At 34.9% G+C, this 16,398-nt stretch overlaps 1 protein-coding gene across 3 annotated transcripts in view; it reads right to left on the bottom strand.

The window, feature by feature from the left end:
- The window catches only part of LOC150105073 (uncharacterized), a 162,282-nt gene that overhangs the window by 73,342 nt on the left and 72,542 nt on the right, over positions 1-16,398 (bottom strand). For all 3 annotated transcript variants that reach the window (XM_090396130.1, XM_090396131.1, XM_090396129.1), the window contains exon 5: positions 1,718-1,842. In XM_090396130.1, the coding sequence (XP_090252256.1) occupies positions 1,718-1,842 (125 nt within the window). The remainder of the gene's footprint in view (positions 1-1,717; positions 1,843-16,398) is intronic.

Raw genomic sequence — 16,398 nt, 5'->3', positions numbered from 1 at the left:
TAGATCTTGCCAGGAACACTCAGTAGGGAAATACCTCTGTAATTCTCACATTCAGTTTTATTTCCCTTTTTATATATGGGTACTATGAGAGCTCTACTCCAATCATCGGGAATTCGTCCCTCTGTCCAGGCTTTCTGAACTATGCAGTGCAGCCACTGTAAGACTCTTATACCACCATATTTCAGCATTTCTGGTCGAATATCATCTACTCCTGCTGCCTTTCCACATTTCAAGCCTTTGATGGCTTTTTCTACTTCAAGTATGGATATGTATTCCTGACTGCATGCCTGGTCAGTGTTTTTTATGCAAAAGCTGTATGCAAACCAGTTTTAACTTATTGATCTGAGAGCTGGGTCAGAAGTAAAACACTTGACCAAAGACTAGAGACTGCAGATATGAGTCCTGAGAAAGATTAGAGGCATGAACAGATGGTATCAATGGCAATATCATATTAAAAACAAGGATATTAGGAAAGAACTTGACATTGTCAGCATCCAGAATGCGTTAGCAGAGCTAATCTCAGGTGGTATGATCACTTAAACAGAATGGGCAAGGAAAGATTAGCAAAACAAGTGTTCTCTGCCAGGTTAGCAGCAAAACGACCCAGAGGAAGACCAAGATATAGGTGGATTGATGCAGTACAAAGTGCTTTAGACGATAGAAATATAAAATCTGATAATGTTGGAGTCTTGACAAGTTACAGACTGATTTGGAGGAAAATTGAAGATAGGAAGTTAGTAACGATGTAAGTTTTTCATGTAGTACTATCATATCCTGTACACCGCTTGAGGGTACATGTCAGGAATTTGATGATGTATACAAGACAGTGTTCAAACCAATTTTAACTTATGGATTCCAGAGCTGGGTTAGAAGTAAATCACTTTACCAAAGACTGTAGACCACAGATATGAGAGTCCTGGGAAAGATTAAGGGATGCGAACAGATTGCATCAATAGTAATATCATATTAAAAATGAGGATATTAGGAAAGAACTTGACATTGTTAGCATCTAAGAATGTGTTAGTAGAGCAAATCTTAGGTTGTATGGTCACTTAAAAGAATGGGAGAAGAAAGATTAGCAAAACAAGTGTTCTCTGCTAGGTTGGCAGGAAAAAGACCCACAGAAAGACCAAGAATAGGTGGATTGATACAGTAAAAAGTGCCTGAGAAGATAGAAATATAAGATCTGATAATGTCAGAGTCTTTATAGGTAACAGATCGATTTGGAGGAAGACTGTTGATAGGAAGTTAGTAATGATGTAAGTTTCATGCAGTACTAGCATATTCTGTACACCCTTTGAGGATACATGTCAGGAATTTGATGATGATGATTATTTTCATATGGTGCTGTCACAGTATCACGAACATTCCTTGAGGGTGCATATCAGGAAATTGATGATGTCTAAAAATAATTTCGGGTTCAGGTGTGATAATTAGCTATGTATTCATGTACTGTTCAAACAGTTGCTTAATTTTTTCAAGAATGCTATATCAGCTGAGCAACATACCAAACACGTGCACATAGTGAATTTAGGTAAATAAACAGAGTTAACTGCACAACTTCATAATTTCTTCAACTATAGTGAGATTGTTGCTAATCTTTAGCAATAATTCGCTGAAGTAAAATAATATCCTTAACTTCAATAAAAACAAAATGTAACTGCTATAATGTGTATATAAATGCTAGTATAATTATGCATACAAATGTAAAACTTACCGAAAATCCTCAAAAAACTGATGAAGGGTGTTATGCTTCCTACCACAAGGAAGATGGAAACTCTTTCTGCATCTTTTAACTGAGCAACCCACTGTAGCACCACGTTTTTTACAAAAATAGCATGTCTAAAAGGAACACAAAATATCAATGGTATATTTTTAGTTAATAAACAGACTATATAGTCCATGCTCTTTGGCATTATACTTCTCATAATCATTTAGATTCTAGAAGTAATTAAAATTTTTGTAATTCAAAATCTTACTCCCTTTTTAGTGATGAGAACATCAAGGAAAGGGAGTTTACCATCATTTTCAAGCTCTAATTAAATTTGATAGAAAGTTTGCAAGAATTCCATGCAGTTAGCCTAGTGGTTGTGTGCTTTGCAACCATATGCCTGGGGAAGGAGTGTCCCAGGTTCGATTCCTGTCAGTGATGTGAAAAACTGAAGGATCTTCCTCAGCCATATCCAAGTTAGCCAGTCTTGGGCGTGAACAGTAGGGTTTTTCCCCCCAGTTTATCCTGGGGTTTTTCATCCCACAAAGCAAACCAGCCTTGAGAACTCAAAACTACAGACATAGGATACACCAGGGCGTAGGGCTGACCACCTTATCCAGTGAACGGTTTGAGGTTCGATGATTAACAAAATCTCAACACCGTAAAGTAAAAGGAAGATGATATGAGATGAGTTTGTAAGAATTAAGGAAAATGAAGAAACTGATCATGTTTCCAAATAAAAATATCATTACCATATCTCCATCAAATTATTGGTTTCAGATTCATTTCCATTAAGAAAGTCTTCTCAAAGTATTCCATAAAAAAGATCAACTGAAGATGGGCCACCCATTAATAAACACATGTCAAAACTGTCTAAACTGTTACAGACTAGGGAGATTATTTAGATCTTGTGTTGCAAGTTCTGAATTTTATGTTTACCATTAGCTTTCTCATGACAGAGTAGCTTACTTTTATTGACTAAATAACTGAAAGTAAAGTATTACAAAGTCTGATATGCAACTTTTAAATGCAATGCAAATTCAAACTCTAATTTCCTTAAGGGTTACATGTGAGCAACTAATTTTGATAGATTCCTTAAGACTGACATAATAAGAAATTTTCTTGTGAGTGACATTGTAGCAGTATTATACTCTGGTGTGGCCTATAGATGATGTGCACTATTAAGCCTGACTATTGTTTCTATTATGAGTGATATTACTACAATGTTCAGTGCAACCACAATACTGCTAGTTTCCATTATACAATAATACTTTAGAATATATGCACACAAAATCACTTATTGATTTTGTATAAAATCATCAATGCACACCATTTTAACAATTAATGTTAAAAGTAATCAATTACAAAAAAGATATATTCATGTTTTCAACTTATGGACCAATCAAGCTAGATACATAAGTTGAAAACTATCTGTATTCTTTCCTTTGTGCAATAACTCATAATAAAGAGATTGCTAGGCATCCAAAAATTAGTTGCCTTACTTTCACATTAGTGAGAAGAAATTAATCTTCCTTTTGCTAGTGCTAAATGAGACTCACTTTTGTTCAGTAATTCTATATGTCAACTGGAAATATGTCAAAGAAAAAAAAAAGACAAATGTTGACTACAATAAATGAGTTGCAACACAAAAAAGGCTGACTTTTTCTTGCTTTTGTAATAAAATTAGTAAAAGGTAATTCTCACACAGTAACAATCTACAGAATGATATCATTTTGTTTACACTAATGTCTCAATTATAGCACAGTGAAAAAAAAAATCTTATGTGTCATGGAAATAGACAATAGAATCAACAAAGCTGGTATGGTAGGAAGTCAATTGAATAAATTCATATAGAATAAGAGAGAAATTAGTCGGAACACTAAATTAGCTGTATACAAGACAGTGTTCAAACCAGTTTTAACTTATGGATCTGAGCCAGAAGTAAAACACTTGACCAAAGACTAGAGACCGCAGATAGGAGAGTCCTGAGAAAGAGTAGAGGTGTGAACAGATGGCATCAATGGCAATATCATATTAAAAACGAGGATATTAGGAAAGAACTTGACATTGTCAGCATCCAGGAATGCGTTAGCAGAGCTAATTTCAAGTAGCATGGTCACTTAAACAGAATGGGCAAGGAAAGATTAGCAAAACAAGTGTTCTCTGCCAGGTTGGTAGGAAAACGACCCAGAGGAAGACCAAGATATAGGTGAATTGATAAAAAGTTGTTTTAAAAATGGACTGAAATTCTTCTTTGCTAATGGCCTTTCCAAATCACAAGAGAAAAACTAGAAACAAAACAACTGGAATATCATGAAAGGACAGGAGTTGGGAAGGAAAATGAGTGTGTGTGAGAGAGAGACATGCATGCAAAAAAATAATTTATTAATATTTTTACAACTGCTTCTGTGTGTGAGAATTTTTTTTTAGTTCCAGCTTCAGCTGCATGATTGGTACTTGCACGTGCTTAATAAGAAATTGATATTTGTTTAAAGAAATAATACAAAATGTCTCAGATTTAATGTACTTACCTGATTCTGATAAATACAATATTTTCAATGGTTCTTTATTCTAATCCAAAATTGTAAGTGTAGAATGATATCTGTTGTTTGTTGTACAGACATTCTCCTTTCATTAAAACAATGTGTCAGCCATTACTAATTTCTTACTTGTGGCTTAGGTGAATAAGTGTGCATGCTTACTGAAGAAAATGATGGGAGATTGACAGCTAACCGATAGTATTCAGTACTGGGGATAACAAAAAGAGACAGGAAGTTTGAGAATGAAGACCAGAGAATTTTGCCATAGGAAATTTTTGCAAAATTAGACAGTTTCAATGTGTTAAATGGGCAATTACAAAAAAGGAATGTCTGCAAAGTGAATCCTACTGCCATACACATTAGAATAGTAGCAGAAGCAAATATTAAAAAAAAATTCTATTTCACCATTCTAAGAGATGCTAAAATAGAAATTTCTTCTTCTCTCTCAGGGACGATGATAAAGATTAATAATTTTATTGGAAACAAGTGATGGAATTAGAGAAATTTAAAACTGTGAAGTGTCATGAATAAGATTCTACTCTGATATATTTTTGTTTATGAAGTAGTGAAAGTAGAAAAAGAAACTGAAGATGAACGAACAATACATGCTAAATAAGGAAACACTGCATAGCCCATGGAACTTAAGGAGAAAAAGGAGAAGATTTATATTTTGAGAATAGGTCCAATAAAAACCTCATAATTAACTTTTTTTTTTTTGTAAGAATCTTCTAAAAAACAAAATGCTCAGTTAATGAAAGAATGATATCCTCTAAAGATCAAGATCTCAAAAGTGCAGTTTTTTTAGAAGGCCTTGGATCCAATTAGTTTTGGAAGTTATTAATTTACCTATATTTACCATGACCTAATGTCCAATCCTCACCTTCTGATGGTGCACCCTGTTGCGTATCTACCAGGATACTGAATGAACGAGGTTGGGCTGGCAATTTGGGATTTAGCCGACCAAATTGTATTCTTATTGGCTTAAACCAAAATATAAAAATGACGGTACAACATGACAGAATTTCATGCTGGCTGGGGGCATCGTCCGATTAAACAAGCCCCCCCCCCCATTGTTTTCACCAGGGAACCAGGGTGAACAGTGAAACGTCAGTTACTGGAACAAATCCTGAAACCTACCCCAACTCAACATCACCAGAGTTAAAGATAGGTACTATCAACATACAAAGATTGAATGACAAAGAAATTAAGCTAGTTGAGGAATTAGATAAGTACCAGATCGACATAATACGAGTGACTGAAACAAAAAAAGACAAAAACTGGTGAGATCTTTCTGAGCAATAAATACAAATCGTTGCATTCAGGTAATGACAATCAAGGAAAAGAAGGAGTAGCCATAGTATTCAACACTAAATACGAAGCTACTTTTCTTGAATAGCAGGCAGTCTCAAGTAGAGTGATGTGAGCAAATATCAGAATGGGGAATTGGACAATGAGACTTATTTGTGCCTATGGTCTCACAGAAGGTTCTACTAAGGTAGACGTGGAGGAATGTTTTGAGGCTTTAGAGAAAGCAACTGACACAATGAAAAAGGAAAAATTGGTCCTTGTTGGCAATCTAAATAGCAGAGTAGAAAATGATTGTCAGACATAAAAATATTTTGGGAAAATTTGGAGAAAAGAGCAAAGCTAATAATAATGGAAAATACCTGTTGGATTTCTATTCAGGACATGGACTGGTTATTACTAACACCATGTTCCAACATAAAAATGTGCACCAATTCACATGGCGAGAAGAGGCAAGGAATAAGAAGTCTCATTGACTATGTTATTGTTGATAGTGATATTTTCTCCCTGGTGGAGGACACCAGAGTGTACAGAGGTTTTGAAATTGGAAGTGATCACTATTTAGTCTTGAGCAGGATAAAATTGAATTTCATATTGAAAAGAAGAACATGTAAGGAAGTTTTAAAGCGAATAAAAGTTGGGCAGCTCTCAGATGTGAACTCATCATCATCATCAAATTCCTGCCATGTACCCTCAAGGGGTGTACAGGATATGACAGTACTACATGAAAAAATTACATCATTACTAACTTCCTATCTACAATTTTCCTCCAAATCAGTCTGTTACTTGTCAAGACTCCAACATTATCAGATCTTATATTTCTATCGTCTAAGGCACTTTGTACCGTATCAATCCACCTATATCTTGGTCTTCCTCTGGGTCGTTTTCCTGCCAACCTGGCAGAGAACACTTGTTTTGCTAATCTTTCCTCTCCCATTCTATTTAAGTGACCATACCATCTGAGATTAGCTCTGCTAACGCATTCCTGGATGCTGACAATGTCAAGTTCTTTCCTAATATCCTCATTTTTAATATGATATTGCCATTGATGCCACCTGTTCACGCCTATAATCTTTCTCAGGACTCTCATATCTGCGGTCTCTAGTCTTTGGTCAAGTGTTTTACTTCTGACCCAGCTCTCAGATCCATAAGTTAAAATTGGTTTGAACACAGTCTTGTATACAGCTAATTTAGTGTTCCGACTAATTTCTTTCTTATTCCATATGAATTTATTCAATTGACTTCCCACGATACCAGCTTTGCTGATTCTGTTGTCTATTTCTATATTTAGTTTACCATCTTCAGTAAAAATTGTGCCTAAGTAGCTGAAATGTTTTACTTGTTCCACAGGTTCTCCATTCACAACACAGTTGACATTTTCAATGATTCTGCCTATTTTCATTGTCTTTGTCTTTTTATTGCTGACCTTCATACCATATCTATTACAACAGCTATTCAATTTAGTCAGAGAATCTTGCAGACTTGTAGCGGATTTATTTAGAAGTATAACATCATCCGCATAAAGCAAAGAGCTGACATTAACATCTCCAATTTTGATATTATGTTTAATACCACTTTCCTTCATAATGTGATCCATATAGATAATGAATAACAGAGGGGATAATGTACATCCTTGTCTCACACCAGATTTAACATTAAACCATCTTCCTGTACTTCCTTCAATTCTAACTGCTGACTTACAACTCAAATAAAGACTAAGTATTGCTTGATATAATGCCCCATTGACACCATATAACTGCAGCGAATTGAATAGCTTCTCTCTTGGCACCTTGTCATATGCCTTTTCCAAATTGACAAAACTTAAATACAGATCTTTTTTATATTCCCATGCTTTCTCGACTATTTGTCGTAAAGTGAAGAACTGATCCTGACAGCCTCTATTTGGCCTGAATCCAGCTTGTTCTTCAAAAAGCTTTTCTTCCACAATTCTTCTCAACCGTTTCTCAAGTATACTTGCATAGATCTTGCCAGGAACACTCAGTAGGGAAATACCTCTGTAATTCTCACATTCAGTTTTATTTCCCTTTTTATATATGGGTACTATGAGAGCTCTACTCCAATCATCGGGAATTCGTCCCTCTGTCCAGGCTTTCTGAACTATGCAGTGCAGCCACTGTAAGACTCTTATACCACCATACTTCAGCATTTCTGGTCGAATATCATCTATTCCTGCTGCCTTTCCACATTTCAAGCCTTTGATGGCTTTTTCTACTTCAAGTATGGATATGTATTCCTGACTGCATGCCTGGTCAGTGTTTTTTATCACTGTGTTGTCATCACTGCTTGTTTCATTTAGCAGTTTTTCAAAGTAATTACTCCATACTTCAAGGATATCTTTTTCTCCTGTTTTCATTTCACCTTTATCATCTCTAATTCCTTTTACAGCACTCTTTCCTCCATTCCTAAGCTTCTTCAACAACCTCCAGAATATTTTGCCACCTTCTTGATATTTATTTTCTATATTCTTGCCAAAGTCCTCCCATGACTTTTGTTTAGCTAGTTTTACACAGTGTTTAGCATTCTTGCATTTGTCTCTGTATTCTCTAAGAGCACAAGCTGACTTATTTGCCAGGAACTTTTGATATGCTTTCTTCTTTTCCTTCACTGCCTCTTTAACTTCCTGTGTCCACCAGGGAGTTCTGATTTTTTTATCTTTGCACACAACCTCACCACATGCCTCTCTGGCAGAATCAATCAATGTTTCCTTCAGAGTTTGCTACTGAATCTCCAAGGTTTGATTCCTGTTCTCAAACTCTTTCATTTTCTTTTCAATAATATTTCTGTATTTTAGTCTACAGTTTACATCTGAGAGCTGCTCAACTTTTATTCGCTTTAAAACTTTCTTACATGTTATTCTTTTCAATATGAAATTCAATTTTATCCTGCTCAAGACTAAATAGTGATCACTTCCAATTTCAAATCCTCTGTACACTCTGGTGTCCTGCACAAGGGAGAAAACATCACTATCAACAATAACATAGTCAATGAGACTTTTCTTATTCCTAGCCTCTTCTCTCCATGTGAATTTGTGCACATTTTTATGTTGGAACATGGTGTTAGTAATAACCAGTCCATGTCCTGAGCAGAAATCCAACAGATATTTGCCATTATTATTAGCTTTGCTCTTTTCTCCAAATTTTCCCAAAATATTTTTGTATGTCTCACAATCATTTCCTACTCTACTATTTAGATCCCCAACAAGGACCAACTTTTCCTTTTTCATTGTGTCAGTTGCTTTTTCTAAAGCCTCAAAAAATTCCTCCATTTCTACCTTAGTAGAACCTTCTGTGGGACCATAGGCACAAATAAGTCTCATTGTCCAGTTCCCCATTCTCATATTTGCCCACATTACTCTACTTGAGACTGACTGCCATTCAAGAAGATTAGCCTCGTATTTTGTGTTGAATACTATGGCTACTCCTTCTTTTCCTTGATTGTTATTGCCTGAATATAACATTTTGTATTTATTGCTCAGAAAGATCTCAGCAGTTTTGGTCTTTTTTGTTTCAGTCACCCCTATTATGTCGATCTGGTACTTATCTAATTCCTCAGCTAGCTCCATTTCTTTGCCATTCAGGCTTCTTACGTTGATAGTACCGATCTTTAACTCTGGTGATGTTGAGTTGGGGTTTGTTTTGAGATCTGTTCCAGTAGCTGACTTTTCGCTGTTCGCCCTGGTTCCCTGGCGAAAACAACGGGGGCCTTGTTTAACAGGGCGACGCCCCAGCCAGCATGAAATTTTGTCATGTTGTACCATCATTTTTTATTTTGGTTTAACCAATAAGAATACAATTTGGTCGGCTAAATCCCAAATTGCCAGCCCATCCTCGTTCGTTCAGTATCAAAGTAGATACCCAACAGGGTGCACCACGAGAAGGTGAGGATTGGACATTAGGTCAGAAGCCCTGGTCGGTTCTCCGCATTCCTTTAAAGGCTATGTGGAGGTCTCCTCTCAGTTATACAGCTTTGACCCTTAAGCACCCCCTGTAGACCTAAATGTAGACCTAAAACTGTAGAAGTGTAGACCTAAAATACACAAAGATTATTGAAGAAAAAATGAAAGAGTTTGAGAACAGGAACCAATTCTTGGAGATTAAGTGGTAAGCCTTGAAGAAAACCCTGATTGACTCAGCCAGAAAAACATGTGGTGAAGTTGTCTGCAAGGATAGAAAAATCAGAACTCCATGGTGGACACAGGAAGTTAAAGAGGCAGTGAAGGAAAAGAAGAAGCATATCAAAAGTTCCTGGCAAATTTTTGATATGCTTCTTGCCTATTTGCCAGGATCTCTTAGAGAATACAGAGACAAATGTAAGAAAGCTAAACAGTGTGTAAAACTAGCTAAACAAAAGCATGGGAGGACTTTGGTAATAACATGGAAAATAAATATCAAGAGGATGGCAAGATATTCTGGAGGTTGTTGAAGAAGCTATTAGAAATGGAGGAAAGAGCGATGTAAAAGGAATTAGAGATGATAAAGGTGACATGAAAACTGGAGAAAAAGATATCTTTGAAGTAATTATGAGTAATTACTTCAAAAAATTGCTAAATGAAACAAGCAGTGACAGCACTGTGATAAAAAAAAAAAAAAAAACTCAACAGGCATACATTCTGGAATACATATCCATACTTGAAGTAGAAAAAGTCATCAAAGGCTTGAAATGTGGAAAGGCAGATGTGGAATAAATGATATTAGAACAGAAATGCTGAAATATGGAGGCTAGTTTTATAGTGGCTGCACTGCATAGTTAAGGAATGGACAGAAGGACGAATTCCCGATGATTGGAGTACAGCTCTCATAGTACCAATATATAAAAAGGGAAATAAAACTGAATGTGAGAATTACAGAGGTATTTCCTACTGAGTGTTCCTGGCAAAATTTATGCCAGTATACTTGAGCAACTGGTTGAGAAGAATTGTGGAAGAAAAGCTTGGTGAAGAACAAGCTGGATTCAGGACAAATAGAGGCTATCAGGATCAGATCTTCACTTTACGACAAATAGTTGAGAAAGCATGGGAATATAACAAAGATCTGTATTTAAGTTTTGTTGAATCTGGAAAAGACATATAAAAAGGTGCCAAGAGAGAAGCTATTCAATACGCTACGGTTATATGGTGTCAATGGGGCATTATATCAATCAATACTTGGTTTTTATTTGAGTTGCAAGTCAGCAGTTAGAATTGAAGGAAGTACAGGAAGATGGTTTAATGTCAAATCTGGTGTGAGACAAGGATGTACATTATCCCCTCTGTTATTCATTATCTATATGGATCACATTACGAAGTAGAGTGGTATTAAACATGATATCAGAATTGGAGATGTTAATGTATGCTCTTTGCTTTATGCGGAAAATGTTATACTTCTAAATAAATCCGCTACAAGTTTGCAAGATTCCCTGATTAAAGTGAATAACTGTTGTAATAGATATGGTATGAAGGTCAGCAATAAAAAAACAAAGACAATAAAAATAGGTAGAATTGTTGAAAATGTCAACTGTGTTGTAAACATGGAACCTGTGGAAGAAGTAAAACATTTCAGCTACTTAGGCATGATTTTTAGTGAAGATGGTAAATTAAATATGGAAATAGACAACAGAATCAACAAAGCTGGTATGAAAGGAAGTCAATTGAATAAATTCATATGGAATAAGAGAGAAATTAGTCAGAACAATAAATTAGCTGTATACAAGACAGTGTTCAAACCAGTTTTAACTTATGGATCTGAGAGCTGGGTCAGAAGTAAAACACTTGACCAAAGACTAGGGACTGCAGATATGAGAGTCCTGAGAAAGATTGGAGTTGTGAACAGATGGCATCAATGACAATATCATATTAAAAACGAGGATATTAGGAAAGATCTAGACATTGCCAGCATCCAGGAATGCGTTAGTAGAGCTAATCTCAGGTGGTATAGTCACTTAAACAGAATGGGCAAGGAAAGAATTGCAAAGCAAGTGGTCTCTGCCAGGTTGGCAGGAAAACGACCCAGAGGAAGACCAAGATATAGGTGGAATGGTACGGTACAAAGTGCTTTAGACGATAGAAATATAAGATCTGATAATGTTGGAGTCTTGACAAGTAACAGACTGATTTGGAGGAATATTGTAGATAGGACGTTAGTAATGATGTAAATTTTTCATGTAATACTATCATATCCTGTACATCCCTGGAGGGTACATATCAGGAATTTGATGATGATGATGAATATTTACCATGTATATAATTTTATTTAGTTTCATTAAACATATTTGTTTATTTCAAGTAAATCATTTCCTGAATTCTCAAAAAATTGAATTTAAAAGTAATTGCACCAATTAGATAACGAATTCTTGTAAATCTGTATCAAATTTAACACTCAAGTGTGAACTTTGAGAATTTTTTTTTTTTTAAAGAAGCAAACGAAAGTTTAACTTTTATACAGAAAATGCCAAAAAAGTAAATCTTAAATGACACCTGACTTGAGGAATTGGTTAAATTATACTGCAAAGTAGAAGTAATTATACTGAAGGTTTTTGGAATGCATATTCAGAATTATTGTTGCTGAGGAAAACATGGTGAAGGGATATTTGTGTAAATGTAGTTATCTCAGTGAAGTGTTTTAATTCTTAACCCACTTATGTTCTCTTTTTGAAAAAAACCTGAAACACTGACAGAGCAATAAACAAAAATAAAATTGACATAGTCATCAGGACTTACTGCATTTCTGAATACGCAAGGAATAAATTAAATAATTTATTCCTATCTTTAATAAATTTTCATTTCCATGTGTGAAAGTTGGCTTTCATTCATGTTCCTTCTAAGAAACACAACAAAGCATTCATGGTTCCAAATCAAACTCTGCTTAAAGACCAGTGCAGAAAGCAAACTTCTAGCTTGTTCTTCACTAGCACCATTCAATGCAATTTCTGCCTTTCCATGCTTCACTCTCTAACACATCCACAGAGTTCCATCATAACTTCACCTAAACAAATTGACGACATGGCAAATTACCTCAAGACTATGCTGGGACAGCTCACTCCATACCCCCTCTTTATTTTGTCAATAAGAAATCATAAGAATCCTGGTAGCCTTGGAAATCAATGGATCAAGCTTCTGATCAGGATATCTCACCGCCACATACCTAGAATTAGTGCCCACTTATATATCTTCATGATTTTTCATATTCATCTGGCATCTATTTTAACTCAAAAGTAGGCTTGTATTCAACTCGATTTGAAAAAGAATGATGAAGGCTGGCTATCAAGCTATAATGTTCCTGATTCTATTGAAAATCATGGAGAAGGTTATAACATTTAAATTTTTCCCCACCTGGAGGTCCACTGGTTAATTAGCAAATGGCAAAACAGATTTCACTACTCTCAATCTATAGTGGTTCTCCTTGGCCATCAATCCACATCCAAATATTAAGAGACCAGATGCATCAAACTAAGAAGCAATACTTATCAAATAATCTTCATATTATAGAACTTGAAAACACCTTAAAAACCAGTTATAGCAGGAGCATTTAGATTTAATCTCTAGAAATTCATTATCCTCAGCCATACAGCACTCATTAAAAACATCCATGCAGAGCCCCAACAGTTCCCATACAGCCATACTCATGTTCTCCAGGGTAAGTTCCCTCTTACCCTGGAGAAGCATTCAGAGTAAGTGGCAACAGGATTAAAATGTCCATGCATGATAGCTCACAGTTACCATACAACCATATTTAAGCTTTCTCTGAGCATGATCCTATAGAGTAAGAGATAACAGGATTATTTCCTAGCTGGCTGAGAAGCTTCTTGATTAATTACTATCATGTTCAGCTCCATACTTCAGATCCTTATATATAGCAGCTGGTTGTTTTACTACTGTATCCTTGCATTGGGAGATTGAATGAGGGGGGGGGGATCAGAGTCCTAATACATATTTGGCACATGCTTGAAAGGGAAATCAACTTTTCACCAAAACTATGTCAGAAAAGTGGATCAATAGAAACCTGAACCTGTGAAGACCAAACATAGTAGAAGCCTATTCAGGCTTTCAATAAGGTGGTGGTCTTTCATCCAGCAATGAAAGTCAACTAGATCCACTAGCTATCTCAGGAAGTTTATGAGTGCCGACAAGAAGAACAGTAGGTGGGGACAAGAGGTAACTAGCTAGCAGATTTTTTTTTTTTTTTTTGCCAATCCATAGTTACTTTTTTTCTTTCTCCAGTTTCTAACTGATTTAATAGCATAATTTCATTCAGCCCTTGTCTCCCAATCTAGAAACATGGCTCCCAATAGTTTTTTTTTAAAAACATATCTTCTGTCATTCAAAAATGTGACCAGACCAAGAGTAACCTCAATATTTTTATTACTTTAATTATAACCGGCTCTCCAGTTTGTTTTTTTCCATTCTTACATGGTTTCTATATCATTCTTAAAATTTTTCTCTCTCAACAGTGTATATCCATTATTGCAGTTATTATATTAAATTATTATGCAGAATTATCTGATATATACTTATTATACATAGTTCTGTGAAGTAGAAAAATCTGAATGGATCAAAGAAATATAATCTTCTGAATATAATTTTCTGAACACTACATTAAAGTTGCTCAGTTTTTTATTATTAGCATTTCGAGATAAAAACATAGGCTATCAAAAAATTAGCTATTTTGCAGTAGAAGAAACTTTTTCAACTACTGCATTGAAAGCACAAAAAAACTCTAAGCTTCCCGCTTCTGTGACTGTTTATAGTTGTGATTTCAGAAGCTGATTACCATAGCAAGGAAATGTATATAATACAAATAGTTCTTTTTATGTTAACTCATCAGTTTATTGGCTGAATGAGATATCTTCAAAAGTTCCAGTTTCATTTCTAAGACTGCAAACAAAAGTTTCAAGTGAATTCTCAGCAGTCATAGTAACAATATACAGCTATTCATTCCACTCCTTACCTTTCCTACCTAGCAGGTTATACTAAATACTAAACTTAACAGTTTAAAATATTTTAATGCCAGGAAAGGACTCGGACATAAATTTCGTGACATCAGGAGTGGAAGTCCTATTAGCCGTTAAAGTCTGAAAAATTCTTTGCAATAAATGATTTTATGAACATTTTGCATAGATACAAAATATGTAATCACCATGCATGTTGCATTTTCTTCATGTAATTAATGCTTTGATGTAGTAGATGCATCTTTATCTTTGATGGCAACAAAATCATGTAGCACATCAAAAGATCTCTCAACGTTTTATTTCACCTCCTAAATTATGAATCTTATAGATCAGCTATGTTATCACAATCCTTTAGGAAAATTGTTGAAGTTGAAGAAAGTAGCAAAATCTCCTGTAAATGACGTTACATTTACACAGACATCAGCTTTTCATATCACAAAGGATACCGTAAATGAAGAAATAATTAAAGAGAAGTAAAATCCACTACAATAATCAGCTTTATGGCTATGCAGTATCTTTTATCATTAACAGCATCACATTGCTAAACTATTATTACTAATTCACATGAAAACACAAGGAAATAAGTAAATAATATTTATTTAAAGCCATATATTTCAGCCTGAATATTACAGGACATCATCAGTGGCAACATTAGTTAATTACAAGATAGAACTTGAATATATGGCTTTAAATTAATATTTATTTATTCCTTTGTGTTTTCGTGTGAACTAAAGAAACCTCATGGCAGGAACTCCTGTTTGCATTCGCTTTAATAGCATTTGTGTAACAGTTACATAATTGGTTAAGACAGTTACTATACTAAGAATTGAGAATGTAAGAGATCTGAATTCAATTCCAGGTGGCTATTTAACATGTCAATGAAGAAACTCAAAGTGCATACGGAAAATATACAAAACAGACAAATAATCCAATAAGATATATCAAACTTTGAATACATGACAAAATACTTAATAAAAATGTGTCACTCATGCAGGATTTTAAAATCGTAATTAACCTTGGGCACACACATATACCAACAATAAAATATAAGTGTTTCCAAGCAAAGGATTAAAACAGACAAGCAGCTAGAGTCTAAAGCAAAGGCAAGTTTACTGTTTAAAAAAATGTAGTTTTTCAACTTCATTTTCTACTTTTAAGCTCAGAAAGAAGTTTTAAAAATTATCTCATGCCAAAAGCAATGCTCCAACATCAGTTATCATATTAGGCTGTAAAAATTATATATTTAGAAACACTCCACTGTGAGGCAAATATTTCCTCGCTTTCAGGTTTGTAGGATGGTGAGAGCGTGGTGAAGTTATAAAAGATTTACTTTGCTTCTTTACAGAGAATGCAACTTTTTTATATTATCAACTTTTCCCAAGAATGAAGTTTCATTACAAACATTAGCTACAAAATTTCTAGTTCACCTTCCAAGGAAACTAGGAGTATAAATTTACCCAGTATCTTGGAAAACGAGTAGTATCCAGAAAATAAACAATAAGACAGCAGTGGAATTCAGCAAAATAAAATGGCCACTTTTAGAAACTGATCAGAGTCCAGTTCTGCAAATTTTCTTCAGAATGATTTAAATATAACTTGCAAAATTTTCTTGACAAAGTTTCTTGACTTGTGTGTGTGTCTTTGCACACACACAAGCAGAAATGATCAATTTAAAAATTCAAAGCTTTCCAATGATGATACACTTTTGATTTATATAAAATACTGCTCCTTTGCACTAAACTGGTGAATCTAACAAAGTTCAGTTCCACATGCCTAATTTAACATATCATTCTGCGGGACATGTTCTAAGCTTTTGATACAATTCAATCTTCCTACATCCATACACTTAGATTCTTTTCAGATACACATCATCAAGAAACTGAATTATCTCTCATTAGT

Source organism: Typopeltis vanoorti, chromosome 7 (assembly GCF_054136105.1).
Source record: "Typopeltis vanoorti isolate ZY-2024b chromosome 7, IOZ_Tvanoo_1.0, whole genome shotgun sequence".
Classification (NCBI taxonomy): Eukaryota; Metazoa; Arthropoda; class Arachnida; order Uropygi; family Thelyphonidae; genus Typopeltis; species Typopeltis vanoorti.
Note: the sequence above shows the minus strand (reverse complement) of the source record. Positions and strands in the feature narration are given on the sequence as shown.